Source organism: Cryptotermes secundus, unplaced genomic scaffold, assembly GCF_002891405.2.
Source record: "Cryptotermes secundus unplaced genomic scaffold, Csec_1.0 scaffold1728, whole genome shotgun sequence".
NCBI classification, from domain to species: domain Eukaryota; kingdom Metazoa; phylum Arthropoda; class Insecta; order Blattodea; family Kalotermitidae; genus Cryptotermes; species Cryptotermes secundus.
Window position 1 is genome coordinate 1 of NW_019720601.1, and position 18,744 is coordinate 18,744.

Genomic DNA, 18,744 nt, shown 5'->3' on the forward strand with positions numbered 1-18,744 from the left:
AGTTTTAAAAGATGGCTGCATTGTAACTGAAAGTAAATTGAAGGAAATAGAACATATGTTTTAGAAGATTCTGTAAATATACTCATTGACCATTCATTGTTATGTTATGTGGGACTGAATAGTTGTTGGTTAGTCTTGATTTATTTATAGTCTTGTTTAATTGTCTGTTAATGATATTTGTACATATAATTATGTTTAGTATATATTATGCTGTTGTACTTGCTGTGTTGTGACACAGTGTATTTAAATATGCAGTTTCTGCCATGTGATATGTGGGGTATTCAACATAGTACAAAAACGATGGCAAAGTGCTTCCTTCATTTTTTAAAAAATTGCTTTTAATGAATTTGTTGAGTACTGTGATTTGTACTTTGTTTTAGACTCCCTGTACAGATGGCAAGAAGTCTGGAGCCATGATGCATTCTAGTCATGAACTAAAATGAACCAATATTCTTTTTGTGGCTGTGTGCTGTATAGAATAAGCTATGTTAATTAGTAATGCACTGTTTAGTGACCAATGCTAATAGGCTGAGCAAACTGAAAGTGTTTTTCATTGTTCTGTTCTGACATGTTTAAATGTAAGTCAGGGTGCAATGGTTTCAGTATCTTTTGACTGTTCAGCTTTCCGCATCAGGAAATTTGGTGATAGACTCATGCATATGTATTAAAATAACTGTTTTTTGAGCTTACATTTAGGGAAGACTGCATCAACTTGTATTAATAGTTGGCATCTTTACCATTGTACCAGTCATGTATGTAATAATATGCAAAAAATCTGGCACAATATTTGAATTTAATAGAGTAATACTGATTCTTCTTCTCCTTCTTCTTCAGTTCAGAATTAATTTCAAAACTTTTTAATCTTTTAGACATTAATTGGTACTCCTTGGGTCAGGAATTGACCCATTACAAGGCCTCTACCTACGCGGGATAACACAAATACAGATGTATATCCATGCCCCAAGTGGAACTTGTTTAACCTATGATCTCAATATTCAAGCGATGCCTTAGATCACACAGTCACTGACTGATTATATAATTAAAATTTGAAAGTCTGTTATCACAGTGCATGTTTCATCTTTTCAGTTACCATCTTCAGGGGTGTTCAACAATAGCTGCTAACCTGCTGAAAAGTTTTATATTCAGTTATATTTCATATAGCACATTCTACCTTGGTGTAAAATTTTTAATATTGTTGTACAAGACATACCTTCATAAGGGACATCTTGAGCCATTATGTTCTTTAATACATGAAGAAGTAGCAAGGTTCACCAAATGTAACAAGTTTAATGGAATATAAAATTTTGCCTTTACATGCTTTGGCCACTGCTGGCCATCATAACAGGGCCAACACTGTAAAGAAATAATTTTTGTTTGAAAAAAGTTGTCATAAATGGATTTCTCTTAGCATTATAAATAAAGAAGAAAAGTGTAACAGCTTATGTTGAAACACATATGTGAATTATATCTTTATAGTGTTGGATACACCTTGTTATGATGCCCAGCAGTGGTCAAAGCACATAGAGACAAACTTATATATTCATACACTTGATGGACCTTGCTACTTATTCATAAGAAAGTTTTAAACATATTAATGTAAAAGACCACATTGAAATTGCTTGTATCACATATTATTATGGTGGCCTAATTAAGGATGATGAGCTGGGTGGAACATGTAGTGCACATGGGAGAGATAAGAAATGCATACAAAATTTCAGTCATGAAACCTGAAGGGAGGAGAGATGAGAAAGTGATATTAAAATTGGTTGTAGAGAAGTGGTATCAGCTGGATACGTCTGGTTGAACTTAGGAAACAGTAGCATGCTGTTATGTAATGACCTTTCAAGTTCCTTGAAAGGCATGGAAATTTTGGTCAGTTTAGTGACTGTTAGTTTTCCAAGGATTCTGTTCCAAGGAGTTGGCTTTGCCATGAAATGTGTTACAAGGCTTAACTTCTTGTTTCTTGACAATCTTGATGATAGTATAGTGTTCTTTTGCTGACAGATTCATGTACTAGTAACAGTTTAGGTTTTTTTGCATCACATGCTTGGCTGAAATCTTGATTGAGTTACATTTTGAATGAGGTTCCTCGGACTCTCAAGACACAGACCCATACTGAGGGAGAATCTTCAGAAATGTCATCACTCCCACCTTTCAGTTTATTTCTGATTGCCCTGTCTCATTCAGTGCTATATAATCCCCGCAGTTGAAACTGCATTGTGGCGTAACATTCAGATCAGTCACTTGGCTAATATTTTCATGTGTTTCTGAGAGCATTTATGTTTGTATGTCCACATTCTGCCATATCTCTTTATAGCAGATTCCTCTGTGGGTAATTTGAAAGCACATATTGTGCATATGTTGTTTATTAAATATGTTATGATATTAGCTTTTAGTCTGAATAGGCTTTTGCTGTGTTCTGTTGTGGCTTATATTTCTGAGTGGCACAGTCTTCTGATTTGAAAATTTACAGTTCAGCTGCTGAGTGGTTGAAAATGGTTCAAAACTGAATGAGAACTATTATTATTAAACATTGGAAAATGCTTCTGTGACCGGTTCACATGTGAGTTCAAGAGAAAGCCTTCACTTTGCTCAGCCAACACAACTCCTGATTGCTACTTCCATTTTGATTACTAGACCCTATATGACATTAGAATTTAGTTACTTTCAGATAATACTGCCAAAATAATTTTGTATAAATTATTTACTATAGTAACCATTTCCATTTATGACCATGCATTTGTAAATATCATCATTCTATTACTAAAACAAAGGGAATGATGAGTGTCTCAATTATGTAACTGTTAAAGGTTTTGAGACACTCACACCAGTTTGTTGCTAATATGGATCCTGCTTCTGAGTTAAGGTTCTGTGTATCGTACATGTAAGCTGTAACCTTTCAGAGATCCATGCTGTCTCCATCCTCATTGCAGAGTGACTCCCTAGAGACTCCTGCCAATACACAGTACATTGTAATACTACTTCAGCAGAATCCAGTTATATTTAAATACAATGCATGACTATCACTGTGTCACCTTAGCTTACATTAGTGAACAGTGTATCTGTGCATATTCATTGCAAAAATGGTTATGTCAGGTTGTAAAATTTGTTAAACTGTTTCATATATTTGAACTTAAGAGATATTGCCAAATACTTGTTTTGTTAATTGCTTTCCCTGTTCTGGGTGTTTTTTAATCGAATAATACCATGGAGATATTTCATAGCTGGAATCTGTTGTGTTATATTACACTCTCATTCAGGAAGCTAGTGTATGTAAAGATCCGATTCTATTCAATATGACTTTTCCATATCAGTCATATTATTATTGGTGGCAGTACCTTATTGAGCTGTAGAATAGGCAAAATGGATTTCTCTTAAGATTATGGTAGAGTTGGCCTGGAGATTATGTGACATTTATCAGTAAAAGTTCACTGTTTTGTAGTCAGAATTCAGAGGTTTCTCTTGTCTGTGCTGAAGTGATACAGCAGTGGGAAAATGGAGGTATGTCATTTTAAATAAATAAGAACACTCAGTTCACAGCCATGGATGTGTTATGTAGGAATGATAATATCTGAAAATTAGTTCCATGTTTTTGTCATCAAACAGTTAGAGCTCCTTCCCCAGATGTATTTTTCTGAAAGTAAGATTTTGTGGTCCTTGGTTCTAGGTGGCAAACAAACCTAAAACATCAACCAAATTGAAAGATTACAGTAGCATTTTTGGCTTTAATATTTTTTTAAATTCTAATAGGAATATTTTGTTAATATGTATGATTGATGCCCCTAATGCACATAACAGACCTCATAAATAATGTAGGACATAAGCAGAGGTGAAGTTGTCAGTTGTGCAATTAGAACAATGTAATATAATTTTTGTCATTTCACTTGTTTCTCTCAGTGTGACCTGTTCAGGTTGTGTGATAGCAAGTAATGTATATACTCAATCTCCGTTTGATATTAGGTTTTTTAGGATGATAGGGTGAATGTTTGATCTGTCAGAAGAGTGTGAAATTGGTGGAAGCTTCAAGCAGGACCAGTGGTTTCCAGTGATTTGATTATATTATATGCATACAATTTCTTTTTTGATTCACAAGCAAAGGCAGATAGTAGGAGTATTGTGCTAAGAAGAGATGAGAGAACACATTTTCAGTCTTGTGATGTCTAAGTGTACATAGGGTGGAAAATTTTATGAGATCAGTAACATAACACAGTTATCAGCTGCATAACTGTAGTGACAGAGTTAGTAATGGGGGGCACCAATCCTGCAACTTTGCCAAATATTTGTGTTACACTACTGTAATAAAAATAATATACAATACTAGGGCTGTTCTCCATGGACAACCTTGCAGGTAATGTTGTGTGGAATTTTTCCTGGTTAATATGCTCCCTGTCCATTGACCAACAAATCTTATCCCATTAGAGAGAGTAACTATTTTAAGTATGGAAGCCTGCAGACCTCTAAATGTAATGTAGAGTGTCTCTGGTGTTGCTTCATTCATCTCAGATATATCTCTAACCCTATTAAATTGAAAGTTAATACAAATCATTACTTTTATCAACATTTATTTTTATGATGAGGGTGCATTTAGTTATAAAATTGGTTGTATTTCAGACTTCAAAAGTGTACGTAGGTACTTGCTTAGTAAGAATATACACATTAACCTGATGTATTATCATTGCTTGGCTATATTAGCTGCATAATTTCAGTCACTCATCGCTAGAAAATTGAGAGTGTAAGAAGGATGTTAGTAAAGTGAAGAAACCTGGACACTATAGGTCTAGGAGTCAGAATATACCCAACCAGAAAGAAAAATGTTACTCTGTATATTCCTAGTCAAGGCTGTGTAGATGTGTTAACATTTAGGACCATAAACTATCTGTGAGTAGCCAGTGTTTTATTGTTCATCGTCAAGACATTGTTTTATTAGTGTTCAATGGCAATCTGTCATGTGTGATTTATATTTGAAGCCAGCTGATGATCTGCTGTCAGTATGGTAAATAACATTCCAAAGACTCAGTGATTTTTGCTGATATGAATGGAGCTTTCCCTTGTTATGGCATGAGATATGTATAGTCTATTTTCATTTCTTACATTTATTATATAACACACGAATAGCTTGCCTATGAAACCAAAGATTCCAGATAAACCAGGTATAGATATAAGAAGAGACAAAGATATTTCTTGATATCTCTATATGCTAACATTTAATATTGAAGTTAATAGGTATTAAATATTTTTTAAAGAAAAGAACCTTTAGTGTAAGTAAAGTGTGCTGACACTTCACTCGTATAAGGTTTATAAATGTGTATATTAATGTTATTTCAGCACTACAGCATTATGATTGGGATCCTTATTTATGGAAATAATCCTGAGCAGGCTTTCTGCAATTCATAATGCTCATACCATCAATATTTCAACCAATTTACAAAGTCCCTTGCCTGTTTATTTTCTAATAAACAACAAATGGAATTGTTCTAGGCTCAGAGTATGACATGCACATTTGTAAATGTAGTCTTTACAAAATATGTCATTGTTCTGAGAAAACCAATGTGGCACATAAAAGGATGGGACATACCTGTAGCTATTGTATCAAATAAACAGTTATTTAAGAATGGTTTTCAAATCAGCAGATAATGGGAAAACAAGTGGAAGAGAAGGGAGAGACATCAATGGAAATGCACAAAAGAAGGAAACTGTCCAACGTGTTATTTTTGTTTCAGATTTTCATGAAATAAAGAGACACTAAACGTTTATGGGCTTGATTTATTTTATAATTTTATTTTATCCTTATTAAGAATACCTCAGAAATGTGTTCAGCAAATAAATAATGTGTACATTAGATTTGAGAAAATTCACTGTCTTCTATCAGTTTTTGCAGAAGGCTCCTTCTTTTTCATGATGTATGAGGGGAGTCAAAAAGTTCCCAGAATGGTGGTATAGCACTCTAATGGTAGGACATATGGCAATACTTACCTAATCACCTTCAAAGTAGGACCCTTGTGCACACACACACTTGCTCCATTGATCCTGCCACTGGTGGAAGGCTTCTTTTGGAATCTTCCGGAGCTCAGCTGTCGCATTCGATTTGATGTCCTCCATGGTTGCGAAACATGTCCCCTTGAGGCCCAGTTTCAGAGTAGGGAACAGCCAAAAGGCACTCGGAGTGAGATCCGGAGAATATGGTGGTTGAGTGATGACAGGAATGTTTTTCTCGGTGAGGAATTGCTGCACAACAAACAATCTGTGGCTTGCTGCGTTATCGTGATGCAGAAACCGCTGTCACGCCGCATCCTCCGAACAGCATCACGCAACCTCTGCAAAACTTGCATGTAGAAATGGCCAGTAACAGTCTGTCCAGGCAGTATGAACTCATGGTGCACCAAACTGTCAATGTCAAAGAATGCAATGAGCATTACTTTGTCTTTGGATCTGACGAGGCGTGATATTTTTGGCCAGGGAGACACTGTGTGCCACTCCGATGACTGCATCTTCGTCTCCGGGTTGTAGGTNATTTTTGGCCAGGGAGACAACACTGTATGCCACTCCGATGACTGCATCTTCATCTCCGGGTTGTGGGCGAACGCCAATGACTCATCACCAGTGATGATCTCTTTGAGAAACGTCGGGTCCTGCGTACTTTTGTCAAACAGATTGCCAGCGACCATCATGCGACATTCCATCTGATCCGTGGTCAGCTGCCTCGGAACAAACTTCGTACTGACGTATCTCATCTTCAAATTATCAGACAAAATGGCATGAATGGATCAGTGAGAGATACCAACTTCTTGCTTCAACTCCATGATGGTCATTCTTCGATCACATCGAATCAGTGGTCGCACTTTTCCAATCATTTCTTCGGTTCTGGATGTCAAAGGTCTCCCCCTGCACTGGTCATCTTCTAACGTCTCCTGCCCATTCTTAAACTGGGAAAACCAGTCATAAACTTCGGATTTCTTTAGTACAGTATCACCGTAAACTTGCTGCAGGGCCAATTGCATCTCTGAAGCAGATTTTCCCAATTTGCACATGAACTTTATGTTCGCACGCTGTTCGAACTGCGACACTGTGCCGAATGACCAACACTCACATCTAATTCAAACGGAACAGTAATGACACTGCACACTGAAACCTGTCCAGACCTGTTGCACTCCCCACCACAACAGTGTGTGCGCTATCTTATCGCTCGTTCTCCATCTGCAGGGGAATTCCGGGAACTTTTTGACTTCCCTACGTATATTCCTCTTTTAATAATGTTTATACTATGTTACATTACACTGCATTCCCTGGATTCAGAGTTAGTAAAAATGACTAGGATGTGCAATATATCATATAAATACAAAAAAAACATATACAGTACAACTGAAGTTTTCATACAAGGAAACACAGTGGGTTACACATGAGGCTATTAAGAAACGCATCCACATATATACATCAATACTATCACTTATGCTATTTAGACAACCTTTAAATGGATGAGTCACTTTTTAGACAATAAGTATTCATGAACAGAGCAGAATAAATGTGTTTAAGTATCGTTTTAGTGCTATTTTAAATTGCGTGTTCTCATTCATAAGGTTTTTTAGATCAAACGGCAGATTATTGAAAATTTTGAATCCAGCACGTGCTTTTCTGAAAGCATGAGAGGTAAGCAGTTGATTTATGGAGACAGTGCTTGTGTCTTATGTTAACACTGTATACATCTGAACTGGTCTGAAAATGCCCTTTGTTATTTGTAATGAAAGTTATTGGTGAAAATATATACAGTGTGTTTCACGACTTTAGGGCATAACTGCAGAAGGTGATTTCCTAGGTCTTTGTGATCAAAAAAGTTCATATAAACACGTACAGCTTCAAAGCCACAATCAGAATAAATTATTTAGGGTCACTCACTGTACAGATTCAATTGTCAATAGTTAAAGTTGGTCTCAATTCCTATGCACTTCACCAAATAAAAGACAGTAAACAAATTACTTAATTAATAATTTTATTAATTATATTTTACATTTTGAAAAAAAAACACTACTGTGAAAAACTTCACTCAAAATCACTTTGTGATGCACTTCACTATGAAAAAAATAATATACTTAATATTCCAGTACATCACAATCCAGAACACACACAAATAAACAAACTAGAATACTATATTACATCAGTGCACAATAATTTTTACAAAAACAGACTCGATAATATCGCAATTTCGGGGTTTGTAAGTGTAGCATGTAGGCCACACATGGCAGACCAGATAATGATCTGATTTTTGTCTTTTGGACCACACATATATTGCACACCGCTCTGCAGTGTTATAAACAGCATGACGCAGGACCTATTCATTATAGCATATACGCTTGTCTACCTCAAATAACTTGCTCTGATTTAGATAAAATTTGCTACAGAAGGACTACACTAAAGTTGACTAAATAAGTGCATGAAGCAGAGTTCTTGAGAAGCTAATAGTTACTCAGCTAGTTACAACATTCTCCACCTTTACAAAACCTCTATGGAAGTACATTACTTTGTTCATGACTCTGATATGGGACCCTGTCCTAAAATGGGCAATTCCAGGCAGCTCTCTGTACATTATTTTCTTTTCAAAACCCATTTTTATATTTGCCATCTTCCCCTAAATCCCCCAAATGGCCTTTGCCCTTCAGGCTTCCCAACTAAAGTTCTGCATGAATTTCACATCACTCATTTGTATGCTACCTGTCCTGTCCATCTCAACTTTCTTGGTTGCATAACCCCAATATTTGGTGAAGATCACAAATTAAGAATATGTTCAGTATGCAGTTTTCTCCAGCATCCTGTTTGTTCCTAAACGTCCCCAGTGAGTGTTCCTTCATATGGCAAGAAACAAACACCAAAGCTTGTCAAGCAAGCTTTATTTTGAATCTCACCAGCCTAGCATTGGGTTCACTAAATGAATACAAAAGCTCTGTTGGACACATATTTCAGTTCCCAAACATCAGATTTTGATTTCAATAAAATTCAGCATAGCTAACCCATATTAAGGTGTGGCAAAATAATTCTGTTCACCTGCCATTGCACAGGATTGGGTATTTTTTAAAATGCACTGTTGTAAGAGGGGACATTGTATGCAGAGGAATGCAACTGGGACAGGGAATGGGGAAGAATACATTAGGGACATTTATATTTCAGGAAGTGGATTTCCTTGAACATAGTAAATGCACATCATTCAAATTTTTCATGAAAAGTGTAGTGTGAGCTCCAACCCCCTCTACCTCATAAAGCCTCCTTCCCTATTACGCATCGTCAGTTTTACGGTTCTCTTGTTACTATCACATTTAGATAGCGTAAATTTACAGTCCAACAATGACATTCAATTTAGCTTGTCTACATTTAATTTCTGGGGCACACAGTAGCGTAGTTGGTTGAGGCACTATGCTACAAGCTGTAAAGTTACAGGATTGAATTCCAATGAGGTGATTTTTTCAGTTTACCTGATCTTTCCAGCCACACTATGGCCTAAGAGAAATGAGTACCAGGACTATTCTTGGGAGTAAAGGGTGGCCGGTGGGTAAGGCTGACAACTTTAGCGCCATCTATGAGCCAATTGTCTAGAACCTCAACATCTCACAACCCTATGGGCCTCTACAGCCTGTTACAGGGATACCTTAACTTTTACTTTTTGTTTAATTTCTTGCACATAACCTCCAAATTGCAATGTTGATTCTAAAATAATAATGCCCAAGTGGTGTAACTATGGAACTAGTTTCACTCATTAAAGTTGTTTAAATGAAACCTGTAGTAGAGTCTGAATAGGTAAACATTTGTCTTATATGTTTCCCATTTGGAATTGTCTAAAACGCATAGTGGTAGGAATTTAAGGAAAGACAGAAGAACAAAATTTGCTTATTTAATATTCTGTGCTTATACGTTTAGTCTGTAATTTTATTATAATGATAACTGACAAACAGAAGAGAGGAAGATGATCAAAAGAAGATATCAATGTGAGGAAGGACACAAGTTGATATGGGAAGGTTCATTGCAATATCTGAAAAGTCTGCTATAACTCCTGACCCAGCCCCTGAATACTGGTGATGATGATGCTGTGATCTATAACTTGGAGTGATTAAAGCTGGCTGAATGGTTAGTATTATGCTTATACTGGCTTTCTGTTTTCTGAGTGCCATTCTTACTTTCACCTGGGCCAGTGCTTCTTTGGTGATGGCTGTTGGCGAACAGCTGAGTTCCTGTTTCCTGACAGTTGATTTAACGATAATCCAGAAATTATACGGATCCCATAAAAGTAGTATTTGTAATTACCTTTTGTACCAAGTTTTCTGGTTCTCACGCCAGAAAAAGCAGAACGGATGATCTTCCCAAATGATGCGGCATTAACATGGCATAATTTGTTACCTTTGCAGTGACGGAGATAATGGTTGTACAATGTAGAACGAGGAAGGCTTGCACCCTCAGCTACTTCGTAGTTTTGCATTAACCAATGAATGGTGGTCGATGAGATGCGGATGATGCGTGGACATTTAGGATGTACATCACAATCCAGAGAAGAAGGGTTAGTAGTTGCATTCCCTGGGACCATATACACCACCCCTCCATCATCAGCTGTTGCTGTCAATGAACTAGCTCTTTGTGCTGCAATGATGGTATGGGATGTACCAGAATCGTCATCTTGTTGGGTAAGGTAGGCACAATTCTCCTGAGCAAGCAACTGACCTGCAGTGGTTCCTTGTGATAAATCATTTTCCACCTGACTAATTGCAGTGGCATTCCCAGAGTAGTGCTTACCAGGTGCTGGTGTGTATGTAATCTGAGTTACACTTAACTTGTACATTGCATATGATATCTTTCCACTCATGGTGGCATTGATAGCCTGGTTTTCAGAGCACTCTATATGCTCAAGATAAGTAGAGTGCACCCTTTGAGCACCCACTGTGTCTGACCACATTGTGTCTGGGTCGGTAACTGTGACTGTGATGTAGTGTAGAGGTCCAAAATGGTTCTAGTTCCAACTGTCTGATTTGCTCCTGCAGATCCCTTATGCTCAGAACTTCCAGTATTCACTGCTGAAATTTCTTTGTCACGTTTTTGTGATTAGACGCGAGATTTGGATTGATAATTGGCGTTATTAAACGCTAATGACTGATAAATACAAATAACTGCAGCACTCTAATCTATATATTCTACAAATCACTACAGCACACACTAAGCCTTCTCAGGCTGTTATGGGTTTACTAGTCAATGCCGGGTAGCGACTTGAAACAATGGAGATTTCTCTACTTCCGCGGGAACGTGTTTACCGACCTGCTGCCTACCAACGGACGTTCCGCTATTCCTGCCCTCAGGAGCTATGTCACAATAAATTTAACCGCAACACTCTCAGTAATTTATACATTCTACAAATCACTAGTTTTCTGTCTGTTATGTCTCTACTAGACATTGCCAGGTAATGACTTGTAACAATGGAAATTTCGCTCCTTCCGCGGGAACGTGTTTACAGACCTGTTGCCTACCAACGGACGTATTCTATGGTTCCGCTATTCCTGCCCTCAGGAGTTATGTCACATTAAATTTAATCGCAACACTCAATAATTTATACATTCTACAAATCGCTAGTCTTCTGCCTGTTATGTCTCTACTAGACACTGCCAGGTAATGACTTGTAACAATGGATATTTCTCTCCTTCCACGTGAACTTGTTTACAAACCTGTTGCCTACCAACTGACCAAGTGACGTATTTTAAGGTTCCGCTATTCCTGCCCTCAGAAGAAGAGCTATCGAGAGGATGGTGCAAGTTGTTTGTATCGATAGCTGAAAATCGACTCCGTTGGTAATTACAATGATAATATCATATGGGATATATGCGATATGCGATTGTATGAAACAATAGTCAGGGTCGTCAAGGTGAAGAGGTGACGAGTGTGACGCTCGGGTTTCATCTCGTTGAATAGTAGTTGGTGGGAATCGTGGGAATAGTTGACAGGTGTTGACGTTAAAATTTAGTGCTTTGGTGAAAGGCGTGTGCCTGTGCGAGTTTGTTCGCGTTTAATGGGTGTGGCATAATGGAAAAGGAAAATTATGCTGACATTGTACAGCTGTTTAATATCAGGCTTTGTTATTGTCTTACGGGAATTTCTCGGACATGTGCCCTAATACGCAAACACAAGGAAAATTTGCACACGTCTGGTGATTTTAGTTTTCCAACACAATTGGAATATTGGCTCAATAGTGTACCTTTTGTGCCAAATTTTGCGGCCACAAATCTGAAGACAATATTGGAGTACTCTTATTTAAATAGAGTACATGGTGCTGAGAGTGATACAGTTTGTGATGGGGAGGAATGGGTATGGCAAAAAAGAAATTGTTTTAGAGTACCACAGAGCACAAGAAAAAAATAAGTATTTTGGCATTTGTTTTGATGCCTTACAGATGGACCATTCAGGGAATTTAGGACACGAATTGGAAGTAGGGTTACGTTTGTTGTCTTCATACATACGTTTTGGATAATCTTCCCTGTATTTATGGATGCGGATTCAAAATCAACAAAACAATAGCTTCGTCTTGCCACCAGTAATCATTTACAGAAATCTTTGATTGGCCAGTGTTTGCCATTTGAAATGTTTATAAAGTGCTTCAGCACTTACTTGTTGGGACTCAGTAACTATGTCACAAATGGATATAAAACGTACAACGTAATTTTTGAACCTGAAAATACATTTATTTCTTGGCATATCCTCCACCAGCATTGACACATCTGTCCCATCGCTTTACCAGTCTGTTGAAGTCCACAGGATAGAAGTTGCCTAAGCCAGTTCCTCACCTCAATTTCAAACTCTTCGTCGTGAACGAAACGTTTGCTACCAAGGCTGAACTGCTTTACATTACAAACACTTCTCAGTGTAAACAGGAAGCATTTCTGTATGAATGACCTTTGCATTGAGTAGTTTTGCCCACAAAAAAAAAAAACGCAGAACGGAACACTGCTCTGCAGTAGCATACTCTTCAAACACAGTTGCCATTTTGACTACTGAAACCAGCCTCTGAAAATGTGCATGCAGGTCTGCTACCTAGACTGTCATGAAGCTGGACTGTTCTGCTAACTAGTGATACACATAGAAAACATATTATGTCCATTACAGCTGATTTACTTCTATTTGTGACCCATTTACTGACTCTCCCTTGTATATATAAAGTAGTTTTTATGTAGAGTTCTGTATCTTGGGATACAAAACCATATAGTGTGGTGAAGGTAAGTCCAATGTTTCTGGGAGACATGTTACCTCTATCTTCAGGGTCATAGGGTAGGCTAAGTGAGAAACCAGCATGAAGCTGGGAAGAAGCTGGGCAGACTGTGTATGGAAAAAAAGCAGGATCTGTATAGGCTAGGAGGGAACTTGCAAGGCAACAAGTCTGCCCCCATTCGGTTTCCAAAGAAGCAGAGCGAACCGTAGGAAGTAAAAGAAGAGAAGCTACATTTCCTGTGTGTTAGCCACATGTGGTTTGCTCTGCTTGCTGTCTTCTTGATGTTGAAATCTTGCTTGGCTTACTCTTTGATGCTGAAGATGAAGGCAGTGTTTTCTTCTGAAATGTCAATTGGCTTCCATGGACTGCACAGTGATTTATCCCAGAAGACAGAAGCCTTTGTGGTCACTGCTGTGAGAACCTCAGATCCAACTCTGTTGTTAATGCAATTTAAAACTATTCCAAGTTTCTCTTTATTTTTAAAGTAAAAGTAAAATAACATCAATTTCTACATGTTTCTGCCCTACTTGGCCATCTTCAAGCAATTGTTCACTTTTTGAAACTGTCACACTGCATCAGACTTTAAGTCATTGTATTTCCATGCTGTTGCATATCATTGTTCACACTAAAATGGCTGTGTCTGAGAATAAAACTCTCTCTTCATTCCGTGTTATTTTCCTTTTTTTGGCATCCATATTTCTGTAATGTAAAATATATGTTTATTGTCAATGCAAGGATGTGTCATTATTTTATGAGTTTTCTATTTTTATGTGTGTACTTATATGCCCCCTTTGTACATATATTCTCACTGGTTGTGCTTATATGTAGGTTGTCTCTATACCTAATTTGCTCCATCCAGACTGGCTCTGGGGCCCACCCAGCCTCCTATCCGATGGGTACTGGGGGTAAAGTAGCAGGGGCATGAAGTTGACCACTCACCTGCAGCTAGTGTCAAGGTCAAGAAAATGTGGATCTATACAGCCACTCCCGTATACGTCTTTGTGGCGTACTGCTTAATTAGTCAAGCACAGGGACAACTTTACCTTTTACCTTTTACCTTTACCTAATTTGCTCCACATACTTTGCTTATATTGTAAATAACCATTTGGTTGTTTGGGAGGTTGCAGACAAAGAAATTGATGATGATAGCTAATGAACTAGTTATGATGATGAATATTATTTCAATAATAGAGAGAAGTACAGAATATGTTTTGGCTGTTATTGTGTTGATTTATTTGCTTATAAATGTTAATATTAATATCTTTGTTTTGTGCTTATTATTGTTTGTTGGAAACTGCTGCCACTGAATAATACTTTCATTTACAGTCACTAGTATTAACATAAACTATCTTAATTACCAATTCCCCAAGCCTATTATCAAGTTTGCATTTAACTGAAGATTATTAAGGTTAATGTGGAATCCAGTGTGAACCATTGGATAACCCTGTTAACATCAGTAGATGTACTATTGCAAATAAGTACCATTTCTTGGTATTGCGATTATGATTACTGTTACAAATATTGTTGGTATAATTATTAGTGGTGATTTAGCAATAATACATACATACTTTACCATCCACATTGTATATCAATTTCAGGTGATACAGAATATTATAGAGACTAGTAAATCCTGGCCTCTTGTTGTAAGCAAGTGTGCAATTGAATGCAACAGAGTCCAGCTGTATCTGAACAGAAAACTCACCTTTAAGTATGTTCTGCACAGTGTTCTGTCCCAGAAATGTATGTATGGGCAGTTGTCATCAAAGCAGCAGGTGTGATTTATTAATTTAATGTTTTAGTTTTATACATGCATTTAAATAATGCAGTGAAACTTTTTACTTACTGAGACATGTTAAAAATGAAGGATAAGCCTAGTGAATCTTAGTGTTAAGTTTATGAATATGAAGAGCATTACCTCACTGCCTCTCCACAGTAATAATTATAACAGAGTAGAGTTCTTGTGCAGCTCATTTTATTTTCATTGGCGGAATTAGTAAGGATAATGGTATAGTGCAAATTGATAAGATCTGAGGTGAGTTATCATGCATAGCATGGCAAATAAAGAACAGAGGAGATTAATGATGTGCAGTTGTGCTATGATGAATTTAAAGTGCATTTATAGTATAATTTCTTCCAGAGATTTGTTATAACCTCTGATGGGTTGCAAGAAGATAGAAGCAAAATGGACCTGAGTGAACTGAGAATTGAACTTCTCAGAAGTACTGTCACTAATTTGCTGAAGGCTGTAGGTTATAAAATGGCTGACATGGAAAAAAGCTGTGAAGAGGAATCAATAATATACCTACACCTTTCCGCCAAATCATCAAGTGACACCGTGTCTGGATATGAGCGAGTCATATGTGGTGTAGTTACGAACTCCAGACACCATTGTAAAGAGAGTACTATAACAGCCCAAGAATACCTGAGGTGTGTATGATATACTGGATATGTACTGTAGCTTCATGAGGTTCATCCCGTAACTGTTGGGTTTCAGTCAAGACTTCTGAGTACCCAACCCCCCCAAACTTCTGAATGCAATTAACAATAGCTTTTTAACCTACTTTCGTCAAGTAGGCTTATGCGATCATCATCCTGTGTGTTTGTGAATCACCCCTATTAATTTTTGAATGCCTGAACTGATCTTTTTGAAACTCAGTATATCATGGCAACTGAGCCCATCAAAATGGCATACTTCATAAATATCTCCCATCTGTATGTGTGTGTGCATGTGTATCTCACTCTTGTTGTGAGGCAGTGGCTCAGTTGGGTGTACCCCTCCTTCCGGTGCTAGGCAATAGCCCAGTAAACATGTTCCTGGTGCAAAAAATTCACACTACAATAGAAAAATTGTTGGGCACATCATTTTCTATGCGGTCTATGTCTTAAGAAAGGAGAGTCTGTGAGTCTGTCTTTCCCCATATTGTTGCTAAGTAACAACTTGGTAAAGCTGTTCCCATGGCAATGAAGAATTGTTGGAGGCATCGTTGTCTATGTGGTACATGTCGTATCAAAGTAAAGTAGGTGATTAATTCTTCCTAGAACTTATTATTTATTTTTGTGCTTCAAAGTTATGAAGTGCTGAATGGAGAGTGATGCAGGATGAGGGATGTTATGATTTATACAGCCTATCTAGTAGTTAGTATAATTAATTAATTGGCTTTAGCTTACTGAACAGTTCCACATAACATTTTGCTGGACCGAGGAGCAGTTTGGACTCCTCCATTTTCATAGTTAGTATGTAATTTTTGCATTTCATCAGAGATGTTCAGTTTATGGTTGTATCTTGGAATGCCACAGTATCATATTTCTGAAAAGTAGTATCTGCAGTGCATTGTGTTGGCAGTGAAATATTAGTATTTTAATTGAGTGTTTATTTTTCCAGAAGTAATCCCAGCCTCACTGCATTTTCCTGTTTCTGACAGTTTGGTGGGTTAAGTCAGAAGGATGGGCTGGACATGTATTAGAGGTAGGGGAAAAGAGAAAAATGTATACAGCATTTTGATAGGAAGAATTCATGAAATGGAGCATATTGCCCTGAACTCACCATACCTAAAAATCTTAACTTTGACGTTATAGAGTTTTAAGAATATTCATTGTGCATGTCCAGCCTTCATGTTCTTGATTGAACAGATTTACCCAGAAGTGAATAAAAAAATTGATTGANCATAAACTATCTTAATTACCAATTCCCCAAGCCTATTATCAAGTTTGCATTTAACTGAAGATTATTAAGGTTAATGTGGAATCCAGTGTGAACCATTGGATAACCCTGTTAACATCAGTAGATGTACTATTGCAAATAAGTACCATTTCTTGGTATTGCGATTATGATTACTGTTACAAATATTGTTGGTATAATTATTAGTGGTGATTTAGCAATAATACATACATACTTTACCATCCACATTGTATATCAATTTCAGGTGATACAGAATATTATAGAGACTAGTAAATCCTGGCCTCTTGTTGTAAGCAAGTGTGCAATTGAATGCAACAGAGTCCAGCTGTATCTGAACAGAAAACTCACCTTTAAGTATGTTCTGCACAGTGTTCTGTCCCAGAAATGTATGTATGGGCAGTTCTCATCAAAGCAGCAGGTGTGATTTATTAATTTAATGTTATATGTTTTAGTTTTATACATGGATTTAAATAATGCAATGAAACTTTTTACTTATTGAGACGTGTTAAAAATGAAGGATAAGCATAGTGCATCTTAGTGTTAAGTTTATGAATATGAAGAGCATTACCTCACTGCCTCTCCACAGTAATAATTATAACAGAGTAGAGTTCTTGTGCAGCTCATTTTATTTTCATTGGCAGAATTAGTAAGGATAATGGTGTAGTGCAAATTGATAAGATCTGAGGTGAGTTATCATGCATAGCATGGCAAATAAAGAACAGAGGAGATTAATGATGTGCAGTTGTGCTATGATGAATTTAAAGTGCATTTATAGTATAATTTCTTCCAGAGATTTGTTATAACCTCTGATGGGTTGCAAGAAGATAGAAGCAAAATGGACCTGAGTGAACTGAGAATTGAACTTCTCAGAAGTACTGTCACTAATTTGCTGAAGGCTGTAGGTTATAAAATGGCTGACATGGAAAAAAGCTGTGAAGAGGAATCAATAATATACCTACACCTTTCCGCCAAATCATCAAGTGACACTGTGTCTGGATATGAGCGAGTCATATGTGGTGTAGTTACGAACTCCAGACACCATTGTAAAGAGAGTACTATAACAGCCCAAGAATACCTGAGGTGTGTATGATATACTGGATATGTACTGTAGCTTCATGAGGTTCATCCCGTAACTGTTGGGTTTCAGTCAAGACTTCTGAGTACCCAACCCCCCCAAACTTCTGAATGCAATTAACAATAACTTTTTAACCTACTTTCCTAAAGTAGGCTTATGCGATCATCATCCTGTGTGTTTGTGAATCACTCCTATTAATTTTTGAATTCCTGAACTGATCGTTTTGAAACTCAGTATATCATGGCAACTGAGCCCATTAAAATGGCATACTTCATAAATATCTCCCATCTGTATGTGTGTGTGTGCATGTGTATCTCACTGTTGTTGTGAGGCAATGGCTCAGTTGGGTGTACCCCTCCTTTCAGTGCTAGGCAACAGCCCAGTAAACATGTTCCTGCTGCAAAAAAATTCACACTACAATAGCAAAATTGTTGTGCAGATCATTAATTTCCAAGGCATCTATGTCTTAAGAAGGGAGAGTCTGTAGGTCTGTCTTTCCCCATATTGTTGCTGAGTAATAACTTGGTAAAGCTGTTCCCATGGCAATGAAGAATTGTTGGAGACATCGTTTTCTATGTGGTACATGTCGTATCAAAGTAAAGTAGGTGATTAGTTCCTCCTAGAACTTCTTATTTATTTTTGTGCTTGAAAGGTATGAAGTGCTGAATGGAGAGTGATGCAGGATGAGGGATGTTATGATTTATACAGCCTATCTAGTAGTGTTGCTGGTCACGGTAGCTGAGTGGTCTAAGGCGTGCACTGTCTTCG

The 18,744-nt window shown here is 37.3% G+C and overlaps 2 protein-coding genes across 3 annotated transcripts; both read left to right on the forward strand.

Moving 5' to 3' along the window:
* The first annotated feature begins 11,838 nt into the window (after positions 1-11,838).
* LOC111870562 lies at positions 11,839-16,706 on the forward strand. Of its 2 annotated transcripts, none has more exons than XM_023862949.2 (4): positions 11,839-12,324; positions 14,821-14,994; positions 15,360-15,649; positions 16,605-16,701. In XM_023862949.2, the coding sequence occupies exons 1-4, from the start codon at positions 12,043-12,045 to the stop codon at positions 16,639-16,641; spliced, it is 783 nt and encodes a 260-aa protein (XP_023718717.1). In that variant the 5' UTR covers positions 11,839-12,042; the 3' UTR covers positions 16,642-16,701. The 2 variants fall into 2 exon arrangements, with proteins under 2 accessions (XP_023718717.1, XP_033609837.1); XM_033753946.1 differs by lacking the exon at positions 11,839-12,324 and adding an exon at positions 12,332-12,550 and having other exon boundaries at positions 16,605-16,706.
* A 189-nt stretch (positions 16,707-16,895) lies between these two features.
* LOC111870570 lies at positions 16,896-17,981 on the forward strand (the record flags this gene model as incomplete). Its single annotated transcript, XM_023862964.2, has 2 exons — positions 16,896-17,319; positions 17,692-17,981. Coding segments are annotated over exons 1-2 (560 nt in total), but the record flags the coding sequence as incomplete, so codon positions are not given.
* Between the last annotated feature and the right edge of the window lie 763 nt (positions 17,982-18,744).